Source organism: Felis catus, chromosome X (assembly GCF_018350175.1).
Source record: "Felis catus isolate Fca126 chromosome X, F.catus_Fca126_mat1.0, whole genome shotgun sequence".
Lineage (NCBI taxonomy): Eukaryota > Metazoa > Chordata > Mammalia > Carnivora > Felidae > Felis > Felis catus.
In genome coordinates this window covers 13,140,983-13,162,783 of record NC_058386.1, presented here as the reverse complement: position 1 = coordinate 13,162,783, position 21,801 = coordinate 13,140,983, and the positions used below count along the sequence as shown (strand labels likewise).

General features: G+C 43.1%; 2 protein-coding genes across 6 annotated transcripts in view; one reads left to right on the top strand and one right to left on the bottom strand.

Annotated features, from left to right (window-relative positions):
* CTPS2 (CTP synthase 2) overlaps window positions 1–21,801 on the top strand; it is a 103,809-nt gene that overhangs the window by 41,651 nt on the left and 40,357 nt on the right. For all 5 annotated transcript variants that reach the window (XM_045050320.1, XM_045050322.1, XM_045050321.1 and 2 more), the window contains 2 exons: window positions 440–502; window positions 834–877. In XM_045050320.1, coding sequence (XP_044906255.1) covers window positions 440–502; window positions 834–877 — 107 coding nt within the window. The remainder of the gene's footprint in view (window positions 1–439; window positions 503–833; window positions 878–21,801) is intronic.
* On the bottom strand, window positions 11,047–16,408 carry S100G (S100 calcium binding protein G). Its single transcript, XM_045050323.1, has 2 exons — window positions 16,268–16,408; window positions 11,047–11,224 (listed from the first exon to the last, which is right to left on the bottom strand). The coding sequence occupies exons 1-2, from the start codon at window positions 16,400–16,402 to the stop codon at window positions 11,120–11,122; spliced, it is 240 nt and encodes a 79-aa protein (XP_044906258.1). The 5' UTR covers window positions 16,403–16,408; the 3' UTR covers window positions 11,047–11,119.

Genomic DNA, 21,801 nt, shown 5'->3' with positions numbered 1-21,801 from the left:
CCTCAGATCCCTGCCCGCTGGCCAGCCTGAGGCTGCCCTCCAAGAAGAGGGAGTGTGAAGTCTCCCTCTTGAGTCGGGGTGTTGTTAGATATTCTCGGAAGGAATCAGGTGCTCTGGCACAGCTGTGCAGCCCACACCTATGCCTCTATTTAGAGGCCTCTGGAAGGAGGCAGATTTGCCTTTGGACCTTGCCCTGTCTTCCCTTGCCCTTTTCTGACCTTGAATTCCTTCTTCCTCAAGTCCAAGTCGTCTAATCCCCCTTCCTGCCTCTGCCACAGTTGTTCTGAGTGCAGAGGCTGCAGTAGTGAACCCGGCAGGCAGTCTTGCTCTCTCGACCCTGCATTCTAGATGGAGGAGACTGACAGTAAGCAAATGAATGGGAAATATGAAGCAATACAAAATATGTTCATCCATTTTATATATATGCTTTTTCAAATAGGGATTTGCCTCGGGATGCAACTAGCAGTGATAGAGTTTGCAAGAAACTGCCTTAACTTGAAAGGTAAGCCTGCTGTTTGCTAATAACCGTAAAAATTTTTTTTAGTGTTTATTTATTTTTGACAGAGAGACAGAGCGTGAGTGGGGGAAGGGCAGAGAGAGATAGAGACACAGAATCTGAAGCAGGCTCCAGGCTCTGAGCTGTCAGCACAGAGCCGGACTTGGGGCTTGAACCCACGGATTGCAAGATCATGACCTCAGCAGAAGTCGGACGCTTAACCGACTGAGCTACCCAAGTGCCCTGCTAATAACTTTTATTAAAAAAAAAATTCTTATTACTTAAACTGTTTTTCAGCAATATTAGTGAATTATTGAACTCATTTCTTAATCTTCAGATGCTGATTCCACAGAATTTGAGCCAAATGCCCGTGTTCCTGTGGTAAGTGCCTTGTTTATCTTTCTGGGTTGGGTCAATGTCATTTTGTTTCCAGCTCTGACCTAAATTCACAAGGGGCTATTATTATTATTTCTTCCTTACAACATCAGGACATTTTAAGTTAGATATGATTTTATTATTATTATCACTACTGCTACTATTATTTTTGTATCAACCTGCTTTGTTCTCAATAGTCCCTCTTGTCAGCTGTGCCTTGAAGAAAGACACAGTCCTGGACTGATCTCTCTTTGCGTCTGTTTTCAAGCTTAATGTTTAGGAAACGATGAAATCGACTGTGACAACAATTTATAACAGCTAATATAAATAAATGGGCTGTCCTGTCTCTGGACTCCTCGCCCGTCTGTCTAGTCTCCACATTGGCAGTCATCGGTCTTTCTGAGAAAAACGTGACAATGTTTTTGCGCTGCTCCTCATCTTCCACGGATTCCTTTTCCTAGGAAATATTCAGTCCAAGGTTCTTGGCTGGGACTGAAGGCCACTGCGCTGTGTCTCCTGCGGCTTTGCTATAGCAGTCCCCCCTTATCTATGGGGGACACGTGCCACGGCCGCCAGGGGCTGCCTGAAACTGCGGACAGTCCCAGCCCTGTATATGCTTTAAACTGCAGACAGTCCCAGCCCTGTATATGCTTTATGTTTTCCTATCCATCCATACCTGTGATAGTTTATAAATTGGGCGCAATAAGAGATGAACAACAACAATAATCAAATGGAACGATGATAACAAGGTACCATAATGAAAGTTACGCAAATGTGGTTTCTCTGGCTCTCAAAATGTCTTACTGTGCCGTACCCACCCTCCTTCCTGTGAGGATGTGAGCTGCTAAAATGTGTATGTGAGGCGATGAGGTTAGGTGACTGACACAGGTGCTGCGATGTAGCTATACTGACCCCCGACAATACGAAACCATGGATAAGGGAGTGCTGTAATTCACGTCTGGTGTCCCCATCCCTTCTGCACTTGGGGGTTTATGTTTGGACAATCTAAACGATTTTTTTAGATGTATTCCCTATACCTGAGATGTCCCCCTTCCTGCAACCTCCCTTCCCATGGGATCTCACTAAAACCAATGAAAAATTTAATTAGAAAAGTAAACCAAACCTGATGACTGACAACTTCCTACTCATCCTGGGAAGTGTATCCTGACCTCCTTTCTTTTCTTGCCTCTGCCTTCTGTGCCTCGTACCCACCTCTGTGAGAGTGCATACCTGACCATTGTGATCGCTTTTTTTTTTAGTTTATTTATTATTTATTTTTAGTAATCTCTACCTCCAACATGGGGCTTGAACTCATGACCCTGAGATCAAGAGTTGCATACTCTTCCTACCGAGCCAGCCAGGTGCCCATGATTGCTGTTTTCAACAGTGTTGCTGAGATACAGTTTACATACCGTAAAATTTAGCCGTTTGAAGTGTATGACTCAGTGGCTTTTATCATATGCACAGATCTGTGCAACCATCACCACAGTCAATTTTGGACCATTCTCATTACCTCACAAGAAACCTCATACCACTTAGCTGACACCCCCAGGCTACTATCACCCCTAGCCCTTGGCAGCCATTAATCTCTTTTCTGTCTCTATGGATTTGCCTCTTCTGGATACTTCATGTGAATGGAATCATACAATATGTGGCGTTTTGTGACTGGCTTCTTCCACTTAGTATAATGTCGTCAAGGTCTGTCTGTGTTATAGCATCTATCAGTACTTTGTTTCTTTTTAGTGCAGAATAATATTCCATTATATGGACATAACACATTTTATTAATCCATTCATTCATTGATGGCCGTTTGGGTTGTTTCTACTTTTTGACTATTGTGAGTAATGTTGCTATGACCATTGGTGTGCAAGTTATTGTGTGGACGCATGTTTTCATTTCACTTGGGTATATACACGTAGGAGTGGAATTGTAGGTCATACGATGACTATATGTTGAAGCTTTTTTTTTTTAATGTTTATTTATTTTTGAGAGAGACAGAGACAGAATGAGAGTGGGTTAGGCAGAGAGAGAGGGAGACACAGACTCTGAAGCAGGCTCCAGGCTCTGAGCTGTCAGCACAGAGCCCGACGTGGGGCTCGAACTCCTGAACCATGAGATCATGACCTGAGCCAAAGTCAGACGCTCAACCGACTGAGCTACCCAGGTGCTCCAATATATGTTGAAGCTTTTGAGGAACTGTCCTACTGTTTTCTAAAGTGGCTGCAACAATTTACATTCCCACCAGCAGTGTCTAAGGGTTCCAATTTCTTCACAGCCTCAACACTTGTTATTGTCTGTCTTTTTTTAAAAAAAGATTTTATTTTTAATTTCTACACCTCACGTGGGGCTTGAACTTACAACCCGAGATAAAGAGTTGCATGCTACCAATTGAGCCAGCCAGGCACCCCATTACTATCTGTCTTTTTGATTATAACCATCCTGTGAGTGTAAAGTTGTATCTTGTGGCTTTGATTTGCATTTCCCTGATGGCTAAGGATATTGAGCATCTTTTCAGGTGCTTATTGGCCACTTGTATATCATCTTTGGAGAAACGTGTATTGAAGTCCTTTGCTTGTTTTCAAGTTGGGTTATTTGTCTTTGTATTATTATTATTAAAAAAATTTTTTTTAATGTTTATTCATTTCTGAGAGAGAGACAAACTGTGAGCTAGGGAGGGGCAGAGAGAGAGGGAGACACAGAATCCGAAGCAGGCTCCAGGCTCTGAGCTGTCAGCACAGAGCCCGACGCAGGGTTTGAACTCACGAACCGTGAGATCATGACCTGAGCCCAAGTCAGACACTTAACTGACTGAGCCACCCAGGCAACCCTTGTCTTTGTATTATTAAGTTGTGAGAGTTCTTTATGTATTCTAAATACAAGTTCCTTATTAGATATATAATTTGCACTATTGACATTTTGGGCTGGGTTATGCTTTGTTGTGTCGATGGGGGGTGGGGGGACGCTGTCCTGAGCACTGTAGGCTGTTCAGGAGCATTCAGGGCCTGTACCCACTAGATGTCAGTACTACACTCCTCCCAACCCCCAACTGAGACACTAAAAATTCCTCCAGACCTTGCCAAACATCTCCTGGGGACACAGGCAAAATAGCCCCCATTGAGAACCACTGATTTTGAGAAATCCACTTCTGTTCCTCTCTCCTCCATCCCATTCCTTCCCTTCCTTTATGGTAGTCATTAATTTTTTTTAAACATGTTTTCTTTCCATTTACAAAATACAAGCAAACCTGTATGTCTACTTGTAACCCCCTCTCCTTCTTGGATCAATGATAGCATACTCTGCCCAATTTTTTGTATCTTGCGTTTTTCACTTAACGCTATATGCCAGAGATCACTCCACGGAAGGATATAGAGATATTCTTCACTCCTTTTTATAGCTTGCAATTCAGACCATAATGAACCATAACTTCCCAGCCAGATGGTACTTTTAAGTCTTATGCTCAGAAGACCTAATACTAGCGAAGAGTTCCTTATGAAGCTTTATTACAAACATATTTCCTGACTAATGGCTGAAATGGCTGTGCAGGCAAATCATGGGTTTTCTTTCCTAAGGTAATACTTTGGGACAGGAAGTGATCTTACCAGTAGGTGCCACTATTACATAGCTTTGGCAAGGTTAATTCTTTGTCGACTATTCTTTGCACCGTGTGTGTGTGTGTGTGTGTGAGTGTGTGTATGAGCACATATCCCCATATACCCACACACGTATACGGTTATGTGCTTCCTTTTCAACAAATCCATTGGCTAGCATGCTTGAGCCACTGTTCCCCCTTGCTTTTTGTACTGATCACTCCACATCAGTGCACAGGGAACTTCCACATGCTTGCCATGCTGTATGCGTCTTTTATTTAACCAGTTTCATATTGATGAATATTTAGGTTGTGTCCATTATTTTGCTACCCTAAATCATATCGCAAATTAGGATCCGTGTACATACGTCCTTGCACCACACATGCACACTTCTATGGGATGAATTCCTGGAAAGAGAATTACTAAGTCTGACGATCTGTGCATTTTGCATTTTGATAGCTTCTATACTCATAAGTGAGATGGGAACAATAAAACCTAATTGCTACTGAACATCTTTATGGCCAGCAATCAGTTTGTTGGAGAAAAATAGCCTTAAGAGCCAGCATTTGTGATGATGGTGAGAAGTCCTATTAAAGAAAAAGGCTAGGGTAATAGAATCACCAGGCGGCAGACACCAGGAAGCCTGGGGAAATCACTTAAACTTGAGCAAATAACAATGACTTACAGTGGGTAATGGTCATTCTGGCCCTTCTGGCTGAAAAAGTAAATAATTTGGAAGCCAGGAGCCTCCTCTCGGGTGTATTTGCTGCTAAAATCTGTTTCATAGGTGTGGAGGAGGAAAAATAACTTTTACTCCTCCCTTCTAGGTTCTTGGCTGAGGCCTCCCTGTAATAAAAGATTAACAGGACAAAAGCAAAGAAAGCTTCAGAACATGTATGCTTCCTGTATACATGGGAGAGACCCAGGAAAACTGAGTAACTCCCCCAAATGGCCCAAGCCATCATATTAAATAACTTGTCCAGCTAAAGACAGATGTTGGGAGTGGGAAGCCGGTAATGGGGGGTTACCCAGAAAAACACAGTAAACAAGAGCATGATTGTTATGCAGATTTAAATCCATGCTTTCTCCATTCATATGAGTTTCTGGAGATTTAGTCGTCCTCTTCCTGGTGTGGAGTGGAAGACACCCTTGCAGATGGAGATTTCCCTTATGCATGTAAATGTCTCTTACCTAGTAGAGACACTGGCACCCAGGAGAGATATTTAAGAGGAGGTATCTGTTACACACATAAAAGGAGAAGTAGATTTTTCTCTAAGAACGAAGGTAGACTCTGAGAGTACCAGGAGAGAGCGGATAAAATTTATTTTATTGTGTCATCTCTCTGCTTAATCTACAAGGTAAGCCCGAAGGCTATGTGAATTTGCAGAATATTTAGGATTCTATAGCAAGTCTGATTTTTGGCTGCTTGCTGACACCCTTGACCTTGAATTTGGCTTCGGATCTCTCCAGTTCATGGCATTGTGTACTTTTTCTATTTAGAATATTTTTGGTTTTTGAGACATATATGGGAAGAAGGATCTCATTCCAATATTTAGGTATGTGGATATGCTTACGTTTTAGCATTTCTTTTCTGTTTATTGAAAATAGTAACTAAAACAAACCTGAATTTACAGAAGATGTAACATTCTGAAAACAAATCCATGTTCCACCTTCGAACGTATCAGTGAACACATGTACACCTGGACAATGGTATTGGTAAGGGAAAGGGAGAAATTGGAAGCATTTGAAGCAGATGCAAATGGACATTTGCGATTGTGGTGTCTGATATATTTCAACTTTAGTTATCATGTATAGGACTTCTTTTACCCTTGTTTGATCCAAGGATTTTCAAAGTCGAAATGAATTTCACATCTGACACAGTGGATCTGTGGAATAGTTACACATAATTAAAAGTCGATTCAGGTGAAGGGTCGTTTGTGTTGTACATTAAGCATAATTAATGCGTCACATTTTCCTACCTCTAGATGAAGCCCTGTTCGAGATTTTTTTTTTTTCTTCCATGTTATTTTTCAACAACTTTACATGGAAAGCAAATTAAGAAACATTAAAAAAAAAAAATCCAGCCAGCCACCGAGAGAAACCTTTCAGGCCACTTTTTATTACTTCGAAGACTGCTTGGCATTTAGAACACTGAGTGAGTGTCTCCCAGCTAACAAAATCGCCTTACAGAAGTCATTTGGAGCTTAGTTTGGGCTAAACGAACTTTTCTTGCCATCAAAGCAGCTGTCAAGAAGGCAGCTATACTGTGGGTAAAATAGCCCTTTATGGACCAGTCTGATAGCCTAATAGTCATTTAATCCTGTCTCTGTGGGGGCAGTAGGTTCAGAGTTGATATTAGGCTGTTAGCCATAGAAACTGCTTTCTATTGGGAAAGAAAAATTCTTCTAGGCATGATGGCTGCCGTCCAATGAATGGCAAGGGCATCTTCTTCACCCGACCCTCCCCCATACTCGGGCCTATTTCCTGAAAGGAGACAGTGTGGGTGCTTGGAATGAGCCCCCATTTGTGAATCACCAGGTTGGTCTATAATTTTAACAATAAATGGCTAAATGAGTACTTCAAAGCTAATGCGTTTGAGAGCTTTTGTACGTTGAGCTCAATGGGAAATGCTTTAGGAATAAGTATTTCAACCACTTAAAAGATTTTTCTGCAGTAGAAATAACTGGATGCTAGTGGAAAGAGATTATTAAAAAGAAAAAAAGTCGTTGTGCATTTGGAGCTTGTCCGCTGAAGTGCAGTCCCAAATATAGTGTATTGCAAGCTTAGCTGGGGCTTCAAGACATAGACTGGCGAAGCAGATAACCAAACATACGGGCAGTGTGTGAGTTAATGCTAGCAAATGCTGTCGACTAGAACTTTCTGCCATGGTAGAATGCTCTGGGTTTGTGCCATCCAATATGATAGATGGCCACTAGCCACGTGGGGCTATGGAGCACTTGAAATGTTGCTAGTGTGGCCCAGGAACTGAACTTTAAACTTCATTGAATTTTAATTGATTTAAATGTCTGTGGCCATGTGATCTAATTGTTACAGTATTGCACAGCACAGGTAGACCTTAGATACTTAAGAATTCAGAGTCAGGGGAAAAATACTGTGGGTTATAGTAAGAAGAGATGGTTGTCAAAGGCTTGGAGACTTTATAGAGAGGAGGGAAGGTTAGGCTAGGCCGGAATGTCCAAGATTTGCCTATAAAATACCGAGTGGGTTGGCTGAAGCATATGGCTCCCATAGGGAAGTGGTGGGAAATAGGGGAAATTGGTGTGGATTTGTGGGAGTCCTTGAGTATCAGTGTCAAAATTAATCCTGAAGGCAATAGGGAACCAGTAAGATAATACCTGTCAACTTTGACATAGTATGCAAATACCGTACTCGTAGCTGAAGGCTTTCCAATAGAACGAGTGCTTGAGAAAGATTCAACTGTTGAGAGAGAGAGAGAGAGACAGACAGACAGACAGACAGAGATATGAGAGGGGAGAGAAGACTCCAGACACAGTACCTGGTTGAATGTTAAGGCAGCCTCAGTCTGCGATCCAAGGAGCTGGGTTGGAGCAGGAGTTAGAGTAGAAAGGTCTGGCTGGCAGAGCAGCTTTATGGAATGAATCAATGAGATTTAGTGACTAGATACTCAGGAATCATTCATTCAACAAATAGCTATTGAACCTGTCCCACATGCCAGGCTCTGAGCTAGACTTGGGGATACCTCAGTGAAAGAACAGATAAAATCCTTGCCCTGGTGGAGCCTACAGTCTAGTGAAGGTTGATGTTTTGTTGACAAGCTGGTACTGTTGATTCAAGAGGAAATTCAGGGACACCTGGGTGGCTCAGTTGGTTAGGCATCTGACTTTGGCCCAGGTTATGATCCCGTGCTTCATGGGTTCAAGCCCCGCATAGGGCTCTGTGCTGACAGCTCAGGGCCTGGAACCTGCTTCCGATTCTGTGTCTCCCTCTCTCTCTGCCCCTCCCCTGCTTGCACTTTGTCTCTCTGTCTCCCAAAAATAATTAAATATTAAAAAAAAAAAAGAGGAAATTCAGGTGAATCCTGTTGGATGTGGGAGATGAGCTCACTGTTGGAAACCGGGCCAACGAAGCCAATGAAATAGACATGTACACCCATGCTACATACAACCCTTCATGCTTTTTCATCCTTTTGAAGACTGTCAGACTAATTTGTCCAAGTCAGTAAATCTTAGCCAGGTAGAGAAGGTATCTCTACCTTGCGTTTCCTGTGCATTGCCACCGGGAGGCCTTCCCAGCTTGCCCCATCTGCCCTGGAGGCCTCCTGCCCAGCCCCGGCTTCCACCCTGCTGACACCCCCCCACCCCTTGCAACCTCTTTGTTGCTGCCACTTCATCTTCCTAAAGCACATTCACATCACTTTATGCCTCCTACACCCTTCCTCTCCCTTTCTTCTGACCTTGGTTTATCATGGCAACCAAGGACTCTCATGATCTAAAGCCCTCGTGCCCTCTAATTCCTCATAGCTGGCTTTGCACCCAAAATGTAGTATGTGTGTTTCTGAAACTACCTTGAACTTGCACATGATGTGTTTCCTTGGGGTGTTTTCTCTCTTTTTGAAGCCCAGTGCTGCCACTTCCCTGCAGCTTCCCCTCAAGGCTCTTCCTGCAAATTCCAGCTGGAAATACTACTTTCTCGATTAAGCCTTTCCCTGACCTGATCCCAGACTTATGGACTTAGGATCTCAGAGGGCTAGAAGTTTATTTCTCTGGCATCTTGTGTAATGTCCTGTCCGTAGTAGTTGCTTTATAGATGTTGGAGTTGAAAGAGATTATGTACATTTATTCTGTGAGGGACAGATTGAGAGCCAGAATTCAGGCTAAAATGGGAAGCTGGCATGACCTTGATATTAGAAGTCAACAAAGCACCGCTAACAAAAAATAAAACCCCGAACTATAGACTAATGTTGGCTATTAATAAAGATGTGAAAATCTGAAAATACGAGAGTGCCCAATTTAACAGTATTACAGAATAATTGAGCGTGTTTAACCTGGGGGTTGAATTGGTTAATGTATTATATTGATCAGACAAAACAGAGAACCCCCATGTGTCCATAGATGCTCGGTAGGCAATCTATAGAACCCAAACCTTCCTGCTCACAATCTCTTAACAAACTAGGAAGAGAAGGGGACTTTTTTTTTTTTTAAGTAGGCTTCATGCCCAGCACAGAGCCCAATGTGGGGCTTGAACTCAAATCCTGAGATCAAGCAAGAGCTGAGCTGAGATCAAGAGTCGGATGCTTAACCTACTGAGCCACCCAGGCGTCCTGAGAAGGGGACTTCTTAAACAAGAGAAAGATTATCTTTTACAAACCCATATCCAGCAGTAAAGTCAATGGGGATCCCTATGAAAACTAGAAATGAGTAGAAGATGTGCACTATGGTGACTAATGAAGTTGTTAAAATGAGACCAACTAATGCTGTCTGGAGATTGAAGCTGGCGTTCTCCTACCTGTTTGTAGATTTCCGAATCAATAGAACCTTTTGGAAAATCAATTAAGTGGTCTATTTCACAAACCATAAAAATATTCATACGCTGTGACTCAGACATTTACTTCTCAGAAATTCTCCTAAGGAGGGAAATATGGTGTGTTGACAGAGGTATGAACAGTTACTCATTAGTATAGCATTGTTTAGAAGAATCAGAAATGACAACAGTCGAAGTGCCCCACAATGGGGAAATAGGTGAGACTATTATGGGGTCTCCCTGCAGTGGAATATAATTAGTCATTAGAAATGTTTGAAGTTTTTGGTGCAATGAGAGTGCTCTTGTATTGAATTAGAATGATACAAATTGTATTTAAACATTTCCTCACTGTGTATAAAAATCTGCCTTGTTTCTTGGTAGGGTTAGAAGTCATTTTTCTTTTCTTTGGTTAAATTCCCCAGCAACACTCCCCCCCCCCCCCACCTCCACCGCCTTCCCCCCAGCTGTTTCTCAGATCCTGAGAGTCCCGGCAGCACGGGATGCCAGAGCTGGGAGGGCCCTCTGTCTTCCTGTGCCTTTTATTTTACACATTACATACCAGAACCAAGGCCACCCCCTCGGTGATGGAGCAGAACTGACTCTTGGTCCTGTAATGCTTCTGCTCCCGGAGACGGTCATTGATTCAAAAACCACAGCAAGCGCCAGAGGTGACTTTAAGACAAGTATGTGTTTTTTGAAGTGTGCTCCTCACCAGCTATTGACTAGAGTGAAATAGGGGCTGGAACTGGAAATGATGTGAGCCCTGAGTGGCTGGGGAGGGAGAGCAGGAAAAGGGTTATTCTGGTGGAAGACTGGAGTAAGGGCCCTGGTTTGGCACGTCAGAGTTCTTTCCAAGCCTCCGATGCCATGTTTGTAGTCTTCGTGAAGATCGTGGAACACTTCTCAGCCTTTAAAAAAAAATCTATATAATTATATGCATTAGACTAAGGTTATTTCAAATCTATTAAGCCATGGGGGTCAGTACTTGACAAGGAGAGACATGTCTAAGAATTACTTTATTAACAGTAATTGGCCTTCACAGCCAAACCGTTATAATTGCAAAGAATTAACCAGAGACATTAGTGATTCCATATAGAATAGGGCCACATCCCAGGCGCTCTTCTTTTGGAATGATACATTGTCTTGTTTTTTTTTTCCTTCACTGGGATATCTTCTTGACTAACACCTGGAATTCTTCAAAACTAACTTCTCCATCTCCATTCTTGTCCAGTTCTTGAAACAGGTCATCTAGGGTGCTGGGGCCCTGGTTTTAGACAAGAAGGATGGGATAGGGAGAGGAGAGAAAATAAATCAGTTACTGCTACACATTTTCTGAAATGAGAGACACTGGGTCTGTGTCCCAAGAAGGCAGCTAAAGTTTCAATTACATGGTTGGAGGTGGAAAGACCAACTTTAGCTGCAGTCATGCTCCCTGTCACCGAACTGGCTATCTTTTTATTTTTTTTCCCATATCACACATTTATTATTTTAATATTGATAATGTGCATTTTAATATACAGTTGACCCTTGAACAATGCAGGGGTTGGGGCACCAACCCCCCACACAGTCGAAAATCTGAGGATACCTTTTGCCTCCCCGCAAGACTGAATTACTAATAGCCTACTGTTGACTGGAATCCTTACTGATAACATATACAGTTGATTAACACATATTTTGTATGTTACATGTATTAAATACTGTATCTTACAATAAAGGAAGCTAGAGAAAAGAAAAGTGTTATTAAGGAAGTCACAAGGGAGAAAAAATACATTTATAGTACTGTACTGTAAAAAATCCTCGCAGTTTGTACCCATGTTGTACAAGGATCAACTGTAATTGGTTTTCTGTGCGATCTATTTTTCTTTATGCCTCTAAAAACATTCCTTTGAGAAGGAATCTGCGGCTTCACTGGACTGCCAAGGAGCCCACGGCCCACAAACACTGGAGGGTTTGTGCCCCAAGTTTTCCTGGGAGCTAGTTCTGTGTCTGGCTCCCAGGGCTGGGCCAGCATATAACCTAGGCAGCACTGTGCCGAGTCTTTCTGTAGCTTGTTAAGTGCTCCCCAACCGCCCCCTGGAGGAGATCCACTTTACAGATGAGGAAACTGGCGCTCTGAGACAGTTGCTGACCTGTTCTACAGCTTGTAAATAAAGAGAGGGCTTGAGGCTCAAACATTGACCCTAGAGCTTAACCCCTTAACTACGAATCACACCAGTTTTTCCCAAGCCCTGGGCTGCGGCCCACCTCTACGCTGTGCAGGTTGACTGGAGCAGTGGTTCTCGCACTTTGGCGTGCATCAGAGTCGCCAGATGGGCTTGCTGACCTTAGTAAACACAGATGGACAAGTTCCCACTCCCAGAATTTCTGATTCACTAGGCCTGGGGTGGGGCCTGAGAATCTGTATTTCCAACAGGCTCCCAGGTGATATTGATGCTGCTGGTCCAGGACCCATACGTTTGGAGAACCACTGCTTGAGATGTTACAAGAGATCATGTTAAGCCTGACTCCTTTTTGACTACTGGCTTTGTAGTGTCTTCTTTTTTTTTAATGTTTTAAAAATATTCGTTTATTTTTGAGAGAGAGAGAGGGACAGAGTGTGAGCGGGGGAGGGGCAGAGAGAGGGAGACACAGAATCCAAAGCAGGTTCCTGGCTCTGAGCTGTCAGCACAGAACCCGATGCGGGGCTCAAGCCCACAAACTGTGAGATCATGACCTGGGCTGAAGGCAGAAGCTCAACCGACTGAGCCACCCTGGTGCCCCCTGACTCTGAAGTGTCTTATGAAGACTTAATTTTTGTCTCTGCCCTAAAACTCAAATCTTAAGGCCATTATATTTCTGCCTTTCAGGTAGGAGTTTATCTGTGGCAAAATAGTACCAAGGAAACTCATTGAAATAACAGTTTAGTTTATAAATCAGCTTCAAAAAAATATTTTTATGTTTATTTTAGAGGGAGAGAGAGAGACAGAGAAAGAGAGAGAATGGATAGATGCACACAGGGAAGAGGCAGAGAGAGAGAGAGGGACAGAAGATCTGAAGAGGGCTCTGTGCTGACAGCAGAGAGTCCGACACAGGCCTTGGACTCATGAATTGTGAGATCATGACCTGAACCAAAGTCAGGCGCTTAACCGACTCAGCCACCCAGGCGACCCCCGCCCCCTCAATTTTTTTTAAATTGTGGTAAAAAACACACAACATTTACCATCTTAACTATTTTTTTTTAATGTTTATTTATTTTTGAGAGAGAGAGCACCAGCAGGGTAGGAGCAGAGAAAAAGAGAGGGAGACACAGAATCCAGAGCAGGCTCCAGGTTCTGGTTCTGAGCTGTCAGCACAGAGCCTGACGTGGTGCTTGAGCTCACGGACCGTGAGATCATGACCTGAGCTGAAATCAAGAATTGGACTCTTAACCAACTAAGCCACCCAGGCACCCCTATCTTAACTTTTTTTTTTTTTTAATTTTTAAATGTTTATTTATTTTAGAGAGAGAGAGACCGAATGTGAGCAGGGGAGGGGCAGAGAGAGAGGGAGACACAGAATCGGAAGCAGGCTCCAGGCTCCGAGCTGTCAGCAGAGAGCCCGATGCAGGGCTTGAACCCATGAACCGTGAGATCATGACCTGAGCTGAAGTCAGATGCTTAACTGACTGAGCCACCCAGCCGCCCCCCTATCTTAACTATTTTTAAGTGAACAGTTCACTACTCTTAAGTATGTTGACATTGTTGTACAACTGATCGCCACATCAAAATATGTTTTAACCCCTAAGATTCCTTTAGACATTTGGAACTTTGCTGCCATCAGAAGACTAAACTAAGTTACTCAGCATTTGTTGTATAAATACCAAACACTTTTCCTGAGGCATTTGCTAGATTCTAAACCATGCAAGGTGATGATGGAAAGACTGTAGCTTGGAAAACCTTAGTAATCGTTATGAAAATATAATCAGGTACATGACTTGGTAAGCAGATTCCTACCTTTATCAAAATTGTAAGTCATGTGCTTTTTGTAGTAAAAACATAAACCATAGGAAAATATAGAAAAATCCCCTGCTCTTACCTTTTATTTTTTTATAAATGTTTATTCATTTTTGAGAGAGAGAGAGTGAGCGAGTGGGGCAGAAGCAGAGAGGGGGACAGAGAACCCAAAACAGTCTCTGTGCTGACAGCAGAGAGCCTGACACAGGGCTTGAACTCGCAAACCGTGAGATCATGACCTGAGCTGAAGGTGGACACTCAACCGACTGAGCCACCTGGGCATCTCCCTCCTCAGTCTTAACTTTTAAAACCACTTATTTGAGTAGGTTGCCTAGGCTTTCCTGATTATTATTTTTCTTTTATTATTCCTTCCTATTACAATTTTTCTTCCTTTTGGAAAAACTTCAGAGTGTTTTTTAGAATTTAGTCTTTCTCAGGGCGCCTGTGTGGCTCAGTCAGTTGAACATCTGCCTTCAGCTCACGCCATGATTTCGAAGTTCATAATCTCCGGGTTCGTGAGTTCAAGGTGGGCATTGGGCTCGTTGCTGACAGCTAGGAGCCTGGAGCCTGCTTCAGATTCTATGTCTCCCTTTCTCTCTGCTCCTCCCCCGCTCTCTCTCTCTCTCTCTCTCTCTCAAAAATAAATAAACATTAGGGGCGCCTGGGTGGCGCAGTCGGTTAAGCGTCCGACTTCAGCCAGGTCACGATCTCATGGTCCGTGAGTTCGAGCCCCGCGTCGGGCTCTGGGCTGATGGCTCAGAGCCTGGAGCCTGTCTCCGTTTCTGTGTCTCCCTCTCTCTCTGCCCCTCCCCCGTTCATGCTCTGTCTCTCTCTGTCCCAAAAATAAATGTTGAAAAAAAAAAAATTAAAAAAATAAATAAATAAATAAATAAACATTAGAAAAAAGATTTTAATCTTTCTCAAAGACCTTTGTTTTATTTTTTTAAGGTTTATTTTTATTTTTGAGAGAGAGAGATCTTGAGAAGGGGAGTTGGAGAAAGACGGAGACAGAGAATCTGAAGCAGCCTCCAGGCTCTGAGCTGTCAGCACGGGGCCCGACATGGGGCTCGAACCCATGAACCATGATGAGATCATGGCCTGAGCTGAAGTCGGACGCTTAACCAGCTGGGCCACCCAAGCGCCCCTGTTTTAATTTTTAATTAAAAAGTCTCCTTTACTGGGGCACCTGGCTGACTTGGTAGAGCATCTGACTCTGGATCTCAGGGTTGTGAATTCAAGGCCTGCGTTGGGCGTAGAGCCTACTTAAAAATAAATAAATAAAATAAAAATCCAGAAAGTTTAAAAAAAAATCCCCTTTTCTGCTAACACTTTTAACTGTTTCTGAAAGTTACTTTATATTTTAACTGTAAGAAAATGAGGCAAGATTGGATTATAAGGTCATTGAATTCAGCCACTCTTTAGTACTAAAAACAGAAACCTCAGCAACTACAGTGAGAACCTTCTCACACGTCATACTGGCAGAAGGGACAAAATCTGGGCAGCAAATGGTTTCTTCTGAAGTTACAGCTAAATAGTAACCAAGTCACATGAAACAGTTGTGCTTCCATTTTGAAGATCCCTTTTAGTTGCGAAGGAAAGAAAGTATTTTGGAGCAATGAGAATCAGCCTGCCTCTCTTCTTTATTGCCCCAAGATGCACTTTGATTTTGACAACTCTGCAACAGTTTTGACAAGAAACTGTAGGGCTAAAGAGATTTAATCCCTTCCTGGAAGTTGTTTAGCAATGCATGGCTGCCTCATTAACACAGATTTAGGTGCTTAACACAAATTAACACAAATTTAAATGCTTTTGAAATATAAATGGGTGTCGCCAGATGGCAATTTGTCAGCGCAAAGTGGGTTTTCTTTTCAGATTGCCAAATAAGCATTGGTCTTCTTGACAGATCCTACCTATAACAATGAAGCACGTCCAAGGCCAACCAATGATGTTTTTGCAGACCTCTTTGTTTTCCTGAAGCCTGGCACAGAGGTGCTGAACCCAGGGTGACATGTGGGTCCTGTAGGTCTAACTTCATGAAAATGAGATCATTGCTTCCTTTTACTCTGGCTGGTCATGGAGAGTTCTGTGCCAGGCTGTGGGGCATAGAAGGCTTGGAACCTACTTTCCAGGTACTTGCCTTCTGAAATGTGGTCTGCCATCAGGGAGGGAAACACATTCAAGTGTCCTTGCTCAACAGATGCCCGCACCTTGTCTGCTGTGTGCTCTGGCCTAGACCCAGCTCAGATGGGTATTGCATTCCTCAGCCTCTCCCCTCCCCTGTCCTCCCTTGTCACCATCAGAGTCCCCGTTCGTGGGCTCTGTGGTTGTGCACTCACTTTCAGCAAACTGGGGAATTCAGTCTGAATCAATAGCTTCAACTCCTCCTTCGACAGCTGGTCTGGATCACCTTCTTTGGCTGCGTATTTTGCAAAAATGCTCTTCAGTTCTTCAGGAGACTTTTTTGCACTCATTTTGGTGTCCTGTAAATCGGGAAAGGAATGAGCTCACCAGAAAGCTGAGCTGGAGTTTTATACCGATGATTGCCAACACTTCAGTGCCTTTGGGCTCTTTCCTTGGTGTAGTAAAAATAATCATCTTAGTATGTTCAGTGTGTATTCTTAGAGTACATCTGTTACGAGATAGTCCCTGGAGCCTTACACTTTGATTAGTAGTTGTGACATTCTCCACATTTTATGTACCTGGTCTGTGCTCTGTAGGCTGTGGTCTTGAAGAAACCTGACCACAGCTTTTAGCCTCTAAGTTACTGGTAATATCTTTAGATGGCACAAACCCACTTTCTCTCCTGACCTGTATCTTTGACAACCATTCTGAAAAGAAGCAGAAGGAGCTCCAGGAAGTACTAAAATCACACTTACCTGGTTGCCCAGCAGCAAGGCAGCTAGAAGAATCAAATAGGAGTGCGAAGAGTTGAGCAGGATCGTGACTTTTATAGTCTTTACGGACTCACCACCCTGATTATGAAATTTTCCTTTTGTTTGCCATTTAAGGGTAATTATTAATGGTTTTTGAAACCCAAGCTTGAGACTGCATGAACCTCATAATTAAGGGCAAGATCCAATAAATGGCCACCTTAACAGTTGCTTCATGGTTCAGAGTCCCAAGAGTAAACTGGGATTTTTTCCCCTCTTACATTGTATTTTCCCTCCAATGTGGCATTACTGTATTTGCTGAGTGTTCACATTTTGGAAAGCTTAACTATGGAGAGTTGTATATTTTTCAATTTGGCTGCATATTTAGGCTCGAAAAAGTAACTTTCTTCATATGCAGAAAAAAATGCTATCGTGGGTGGTCAATACTATATAGTCTAAGAAATTGCAGCATTGCTGTGGAAGTCCCTGTGGTGTTTTGTACAGATTAGGTCCTTAAATACTTGAACAACTGAATGAATGAATGGACAGAAGTATCACTGAGAAGCAGACTTCAGAAACAAAGAGAAGATACACAATAATTTGTGGTTTTATTTGGCAAAGCAAGGTTACCAAGTCGCATGATCATTTTTCAACTCTTCTATTATTTATTGGTCTCATATCTGCTTTTTTTCCTCATTACTCCTTTCCTTACCATATATACAAAGTTTTTTTTTTTTTTAATCGAAGCACAGTTGACACACAATTTTACATTAGTTTCAGGTGTATAACTATTTTTCCCCCAATATATTTTGTTAATCATTCTAAAAACTTGTGAAAATACTTGACTTACTTTTATTCAGTTGGAAATACTTCAAACTTGTGGAACTGCCAGGATTTAAAATTGGAGACTAAATTTATTTCTACTGGAAAGAGTTCTATGAAAGAACAAGGACGTTTCCAAAGGGCATTAATCTAATACTGATTGTAACTCGCAATACAGGGTTTCAGATTGACTTTAAGAGTCCTCATCAGGTTTTAAATACTTGCACACTTCCACACTTGTATAATTTTCTCTGACCCTTCATTATATCATGTATAAATTGAGCATTGAGCTATTGGACTGTATTTTTCTCTGACACTTTTCAGTTCTAAACTTCTAGGGCCTTATTTACCTTGGAGAACAAATGTGAAATCTTATAGTTTCTTAAGAACTTCCCAGCAGTCCTGAGCATTTATCACTCCATGTGCCTTCACTGTCCTTGTAGATGTTATTCTTGCTTTTATTACAGATTCTTTGACTTTGGTACCCACTGGTATTGAATATATATGAACTCACTTCTTGGAGTAAAGATAAGCATTTTGGTTTTAGTTGTAAGATTTTATGCAAAAATATTCTGATTTTGGCAATGCATTTTAATGAAGATTTTAGAGAATTTCTAGTGTTTTTATGCTTATGCTCTGTTTTACTTGGGAGGAAGTCAGCTTTTGTTGAACAATCACAGCAAAAAAAAATCTTTTTCTTCCAATAACTTAAAAAAAAATTTCAAATCTACAGAAAAGTTGCAAGAGTGGTCAGTGAACACCCAACCTACCTTTTGCCCAGATTCATTTGAGAATCAGTTGCAGACCGATTTCTCCTCTAAATACTTCAGCAATCTTGTCTCATAAGGACAAGGAGATTCTTCTACACAACCACAATGCCATTATCACAGGCCAAATTCAAATCTCTCCAAATGTGGTAAAAACATCTTAAATCATCGGTTTTCTTAAATTACCACCTGTGAGCTAAAATCAACGTGGCGATTGTCATATTTCTTGAGTCCATATCAAAGAAATGATTTTAATAACTATATGATATACAACTATATAATTTTAATAACTGCATATTGTATGACAGATATATGTTATGTATAGCACATGGCATATGTTGTATGTATAGGGTGTGTGCATATGAAATTAACCCTAAGAGAGACATTTGGAACAGTGTTGGTTAACAGTCTTTCAGGCTACGCACCTATAGTTTCAAGGGAGGATTTCTGATTAACAGAGGCCCAGTGCTGGGATGCCTGGCTGGCTCAGTCGGTAGAGCATGCAACTCTTGATCTCAGGGTTATGGGTTTGAGCCCCACGTTGGGTGTGGAGATTACTTAAAAATAAAATCTTTAAAAAAATAATAAGCGAGGCCCAATGCTGTTTGTTGTCAGAACTTATGCTTGTAGTAAACCCTAACAGAACTTGAAAAACAACCCATAGGTCTGAAATGTTCACTTGTTCCGCTCTGCCAGGCCCATCTCTCGTCTCTTATGTTTCTCTTTACCTGTGTTCTCAAGTGTGAGGATAAACCCGCAGTGAGAAACATGAAATCCGCCACTAGATATTCTCATGAAACATTAACTAAAAATACATGGAGACGGGCGATAAACACAGGGTGTGTTCAAAAGAGTGCATTTTGAAACTAGAGAAGGGGAAAAAATGACAAGGCACAAGATTGGTAATGGAAAAATGGAGAGGCAAAGGTTATTTATCACCTCACCATTCAATTGCTTGATCTTTGGACAGACTTAAGTGTTTCCTAGGGATGCCAAGAGTAACTTATTTTAAAAGCCCCTGTACCATAGGCTTCCTTAGCTGTGTTATTCGACTCGAAGCCCACAGCAGGTAGTGCCTCGAAAAGCACCTCTGGGAGGAGAGTCAGTGTCGGGCCCTGCAAAACAAAATGGGCAGGCAGTTCTATCCTGGGTTCATGTTGTCTTTGATCCTGAGGTTTTGAAAAGAGTCTGACCAGCAAAGCACAGCTTTGCCTCGCCAGCCTACTTGGTGCACTGCCGCAGAGTTTACGTTCTTTTCCACTTCCGACCCTTGCTTGGGCCCTGCGTCTCCCCGGTTTGGGGCCCGCCTGTGCTGAAGTCACAGAGGCCTCCTGATCACATAGCCCACGCTTAGCGAGGGCTGGTCCTTCCTGTGGCTGAGTGCTGCCCTTGGCCGACCCTGGCCCTTTACCTTGATCAATCCTCACAGCACCCCCGTGAACTGGATACCACTGTTACCTGCAGTCTCCAGAGACGTTCAAGGACCAGCTAAAGGTCGCAGCACTGGGCAGTACTAGAGCTGGGATTCTGGCCCAGGCCGAGGCTGCCCCCTCAGCCGCCGTGCTGCCTGCCCCCCTCAGGAGGAGGGCTTCTGTGAGGAGAGCTGGTCAACGTTAGCGTGAGGCCCAGAGGCAGGACTTATGTGTTATGTTCACACCTGAAGGTATAAGAATGTTTTCTTTCTGATGGAAGTAACACAGGCCTTCTTTTACTGGTGGAAAATGAGTTGAAAACACTGGAAAATATAAACGTATTTATGGGACTGCTCCGTGCCTTCACCCTGGTGGATTCCATCGTCCCGCTGCTGGTGACGAGGCAGGCTGGGGAGACAGACAGGGCAATGTAACAGTCCTGCATTGGGTAAGAGGTGTGCTTGGGCTCAGGGGTGCCCTGCTTCAGAGCGGGGCACTGTTCCTCCCCTCCCCTATGCTGAAACCATCCATCTGCGGCTCAGGACCGAGACCCTTCCGTTGCTCTTAGGCTGCCCACTAGCCCCTCCGTCTGCTCTGCTCGTTTCTGATAGAAATCCAGGGAGATTTCACTGTGGAGCCATCAGTTGGAATCTGACACTGTGTTGGACTCTGCTGGAGACAGAGAAGAAGCTCCAGTCCTTGTGCTTGATGAGCCCACCCTTTAGCCTATGAGAGGAGGCAGGTAAGGAAATGATGGAGGAGGCCAAGGTTGTATACAACGAAGGACCGTATTAGTATCCTATGGCTTCTGTAACAAATTACCGCAAACTTAGTGGCTTAAAACAACACAATTAAAAAAAAACACCCCCCCCCCCCCAAAAGCCCCACAGGTTGTTTTCTTACAGTTCTGGAGAAGTATAAAGTGGGTAGGCAGGCAGGGCTGCCATTCCTTCTGGAAACTCTAGGGGAGGATCTGTTTCTTTGCCTTTCCAGCTTCTAGAGGTTGCCTGCTCATGGTGCCTTCTTCCATCTTCATAGCCGGCAATGTAGCGTCTTCCAGTCTCTCTCTCTCTCTCTCTCTCTCTCTTTTCTCTCTGACCGCCACTGTCATCTATCTCCTTCTCTGATTCTGACCCTCCTGCCTCTCTTTTATAAAGACCCTGTTGTTACATCGGACCCACCCAGATAATCCAGGACAGCCTTGCCGTCTCAAGAGGCTTAATATACGCATGTCTGCAAAGTCTCTTTTGCCACGTATTATTTATTTGGTAGGGTTAGCATAATAACATGGCGTTAATCATGGGTCAGTAAGGAGAACTGGAGGGTGCCCGAAAGCATGGGCCCATGTGGAATTGGGGGGGCAAGGCATTTTAGGAAAAGTAATGAAGAGGTGATATAGGTGTAGAGCAGTGGTGGGGAGGGGAGCAGAGGAGCCATCAGCAATGAACCTGTCCATCCAAGGTAGAAACCACAGGTTAGGACGCTTTGGGAGAGCTTAGCCAGACTGGGTTCCCGAGTGAGGTGGGACCTGAGTGCCACGTGCAGAAGAGTATAGATTTGAACATCACTTTGTTCGTACTTTGTGCACAACTTGAACATGAGTCATCAAGAATCGAAATCAGAAGCAGGCTTGAAAAAAAAAATGATCAGGAAAAACTAATGGACGGGAGGAAGGGAATGGGTTGGGGAAATCCTTGTAAAGAATACTTGCGGAATATAGTAGAAAGTCTGAGAAAAATCACTGTGTTGCCTGAGAGACTGGAAACAGCTGGCTTGGGAGAGTAGGCTCCTTCAGCGTCCCCAAATGAAATATCCAAAGGCAAGGGACGTACGTGAGGGAAACTGACCTAACCAGGGCTCTGTTGGGTCAGTCAGTGTGTACTACTTCGTATGCTGGAATTTCATCTTTGATAAGAGACCATAACTTCCCTAGACTCTGTTGTTAAGGCATCTGGGACGCATGAACCCAGTCTTGAACCCATTACACTTTTATCGTGGG

Bases quoted from the DNA above. Each gene is read 5' to 3' on its own strand.
- S100G (XM_045050323.1), bottom strand. From the start codon at position 16,402: ATGAGTGCAAAAAAGTCTCCTGAAGAACTGAAGAGCATTTTTGCAAAA. The intron at 11,225-16,267 runs GTGAGTGCACAA...GTCTAAAACCAG, and splicing joins AATTCCCCAGTTTGCTGAAA to GGCCCCAGCACCCTAGATGA.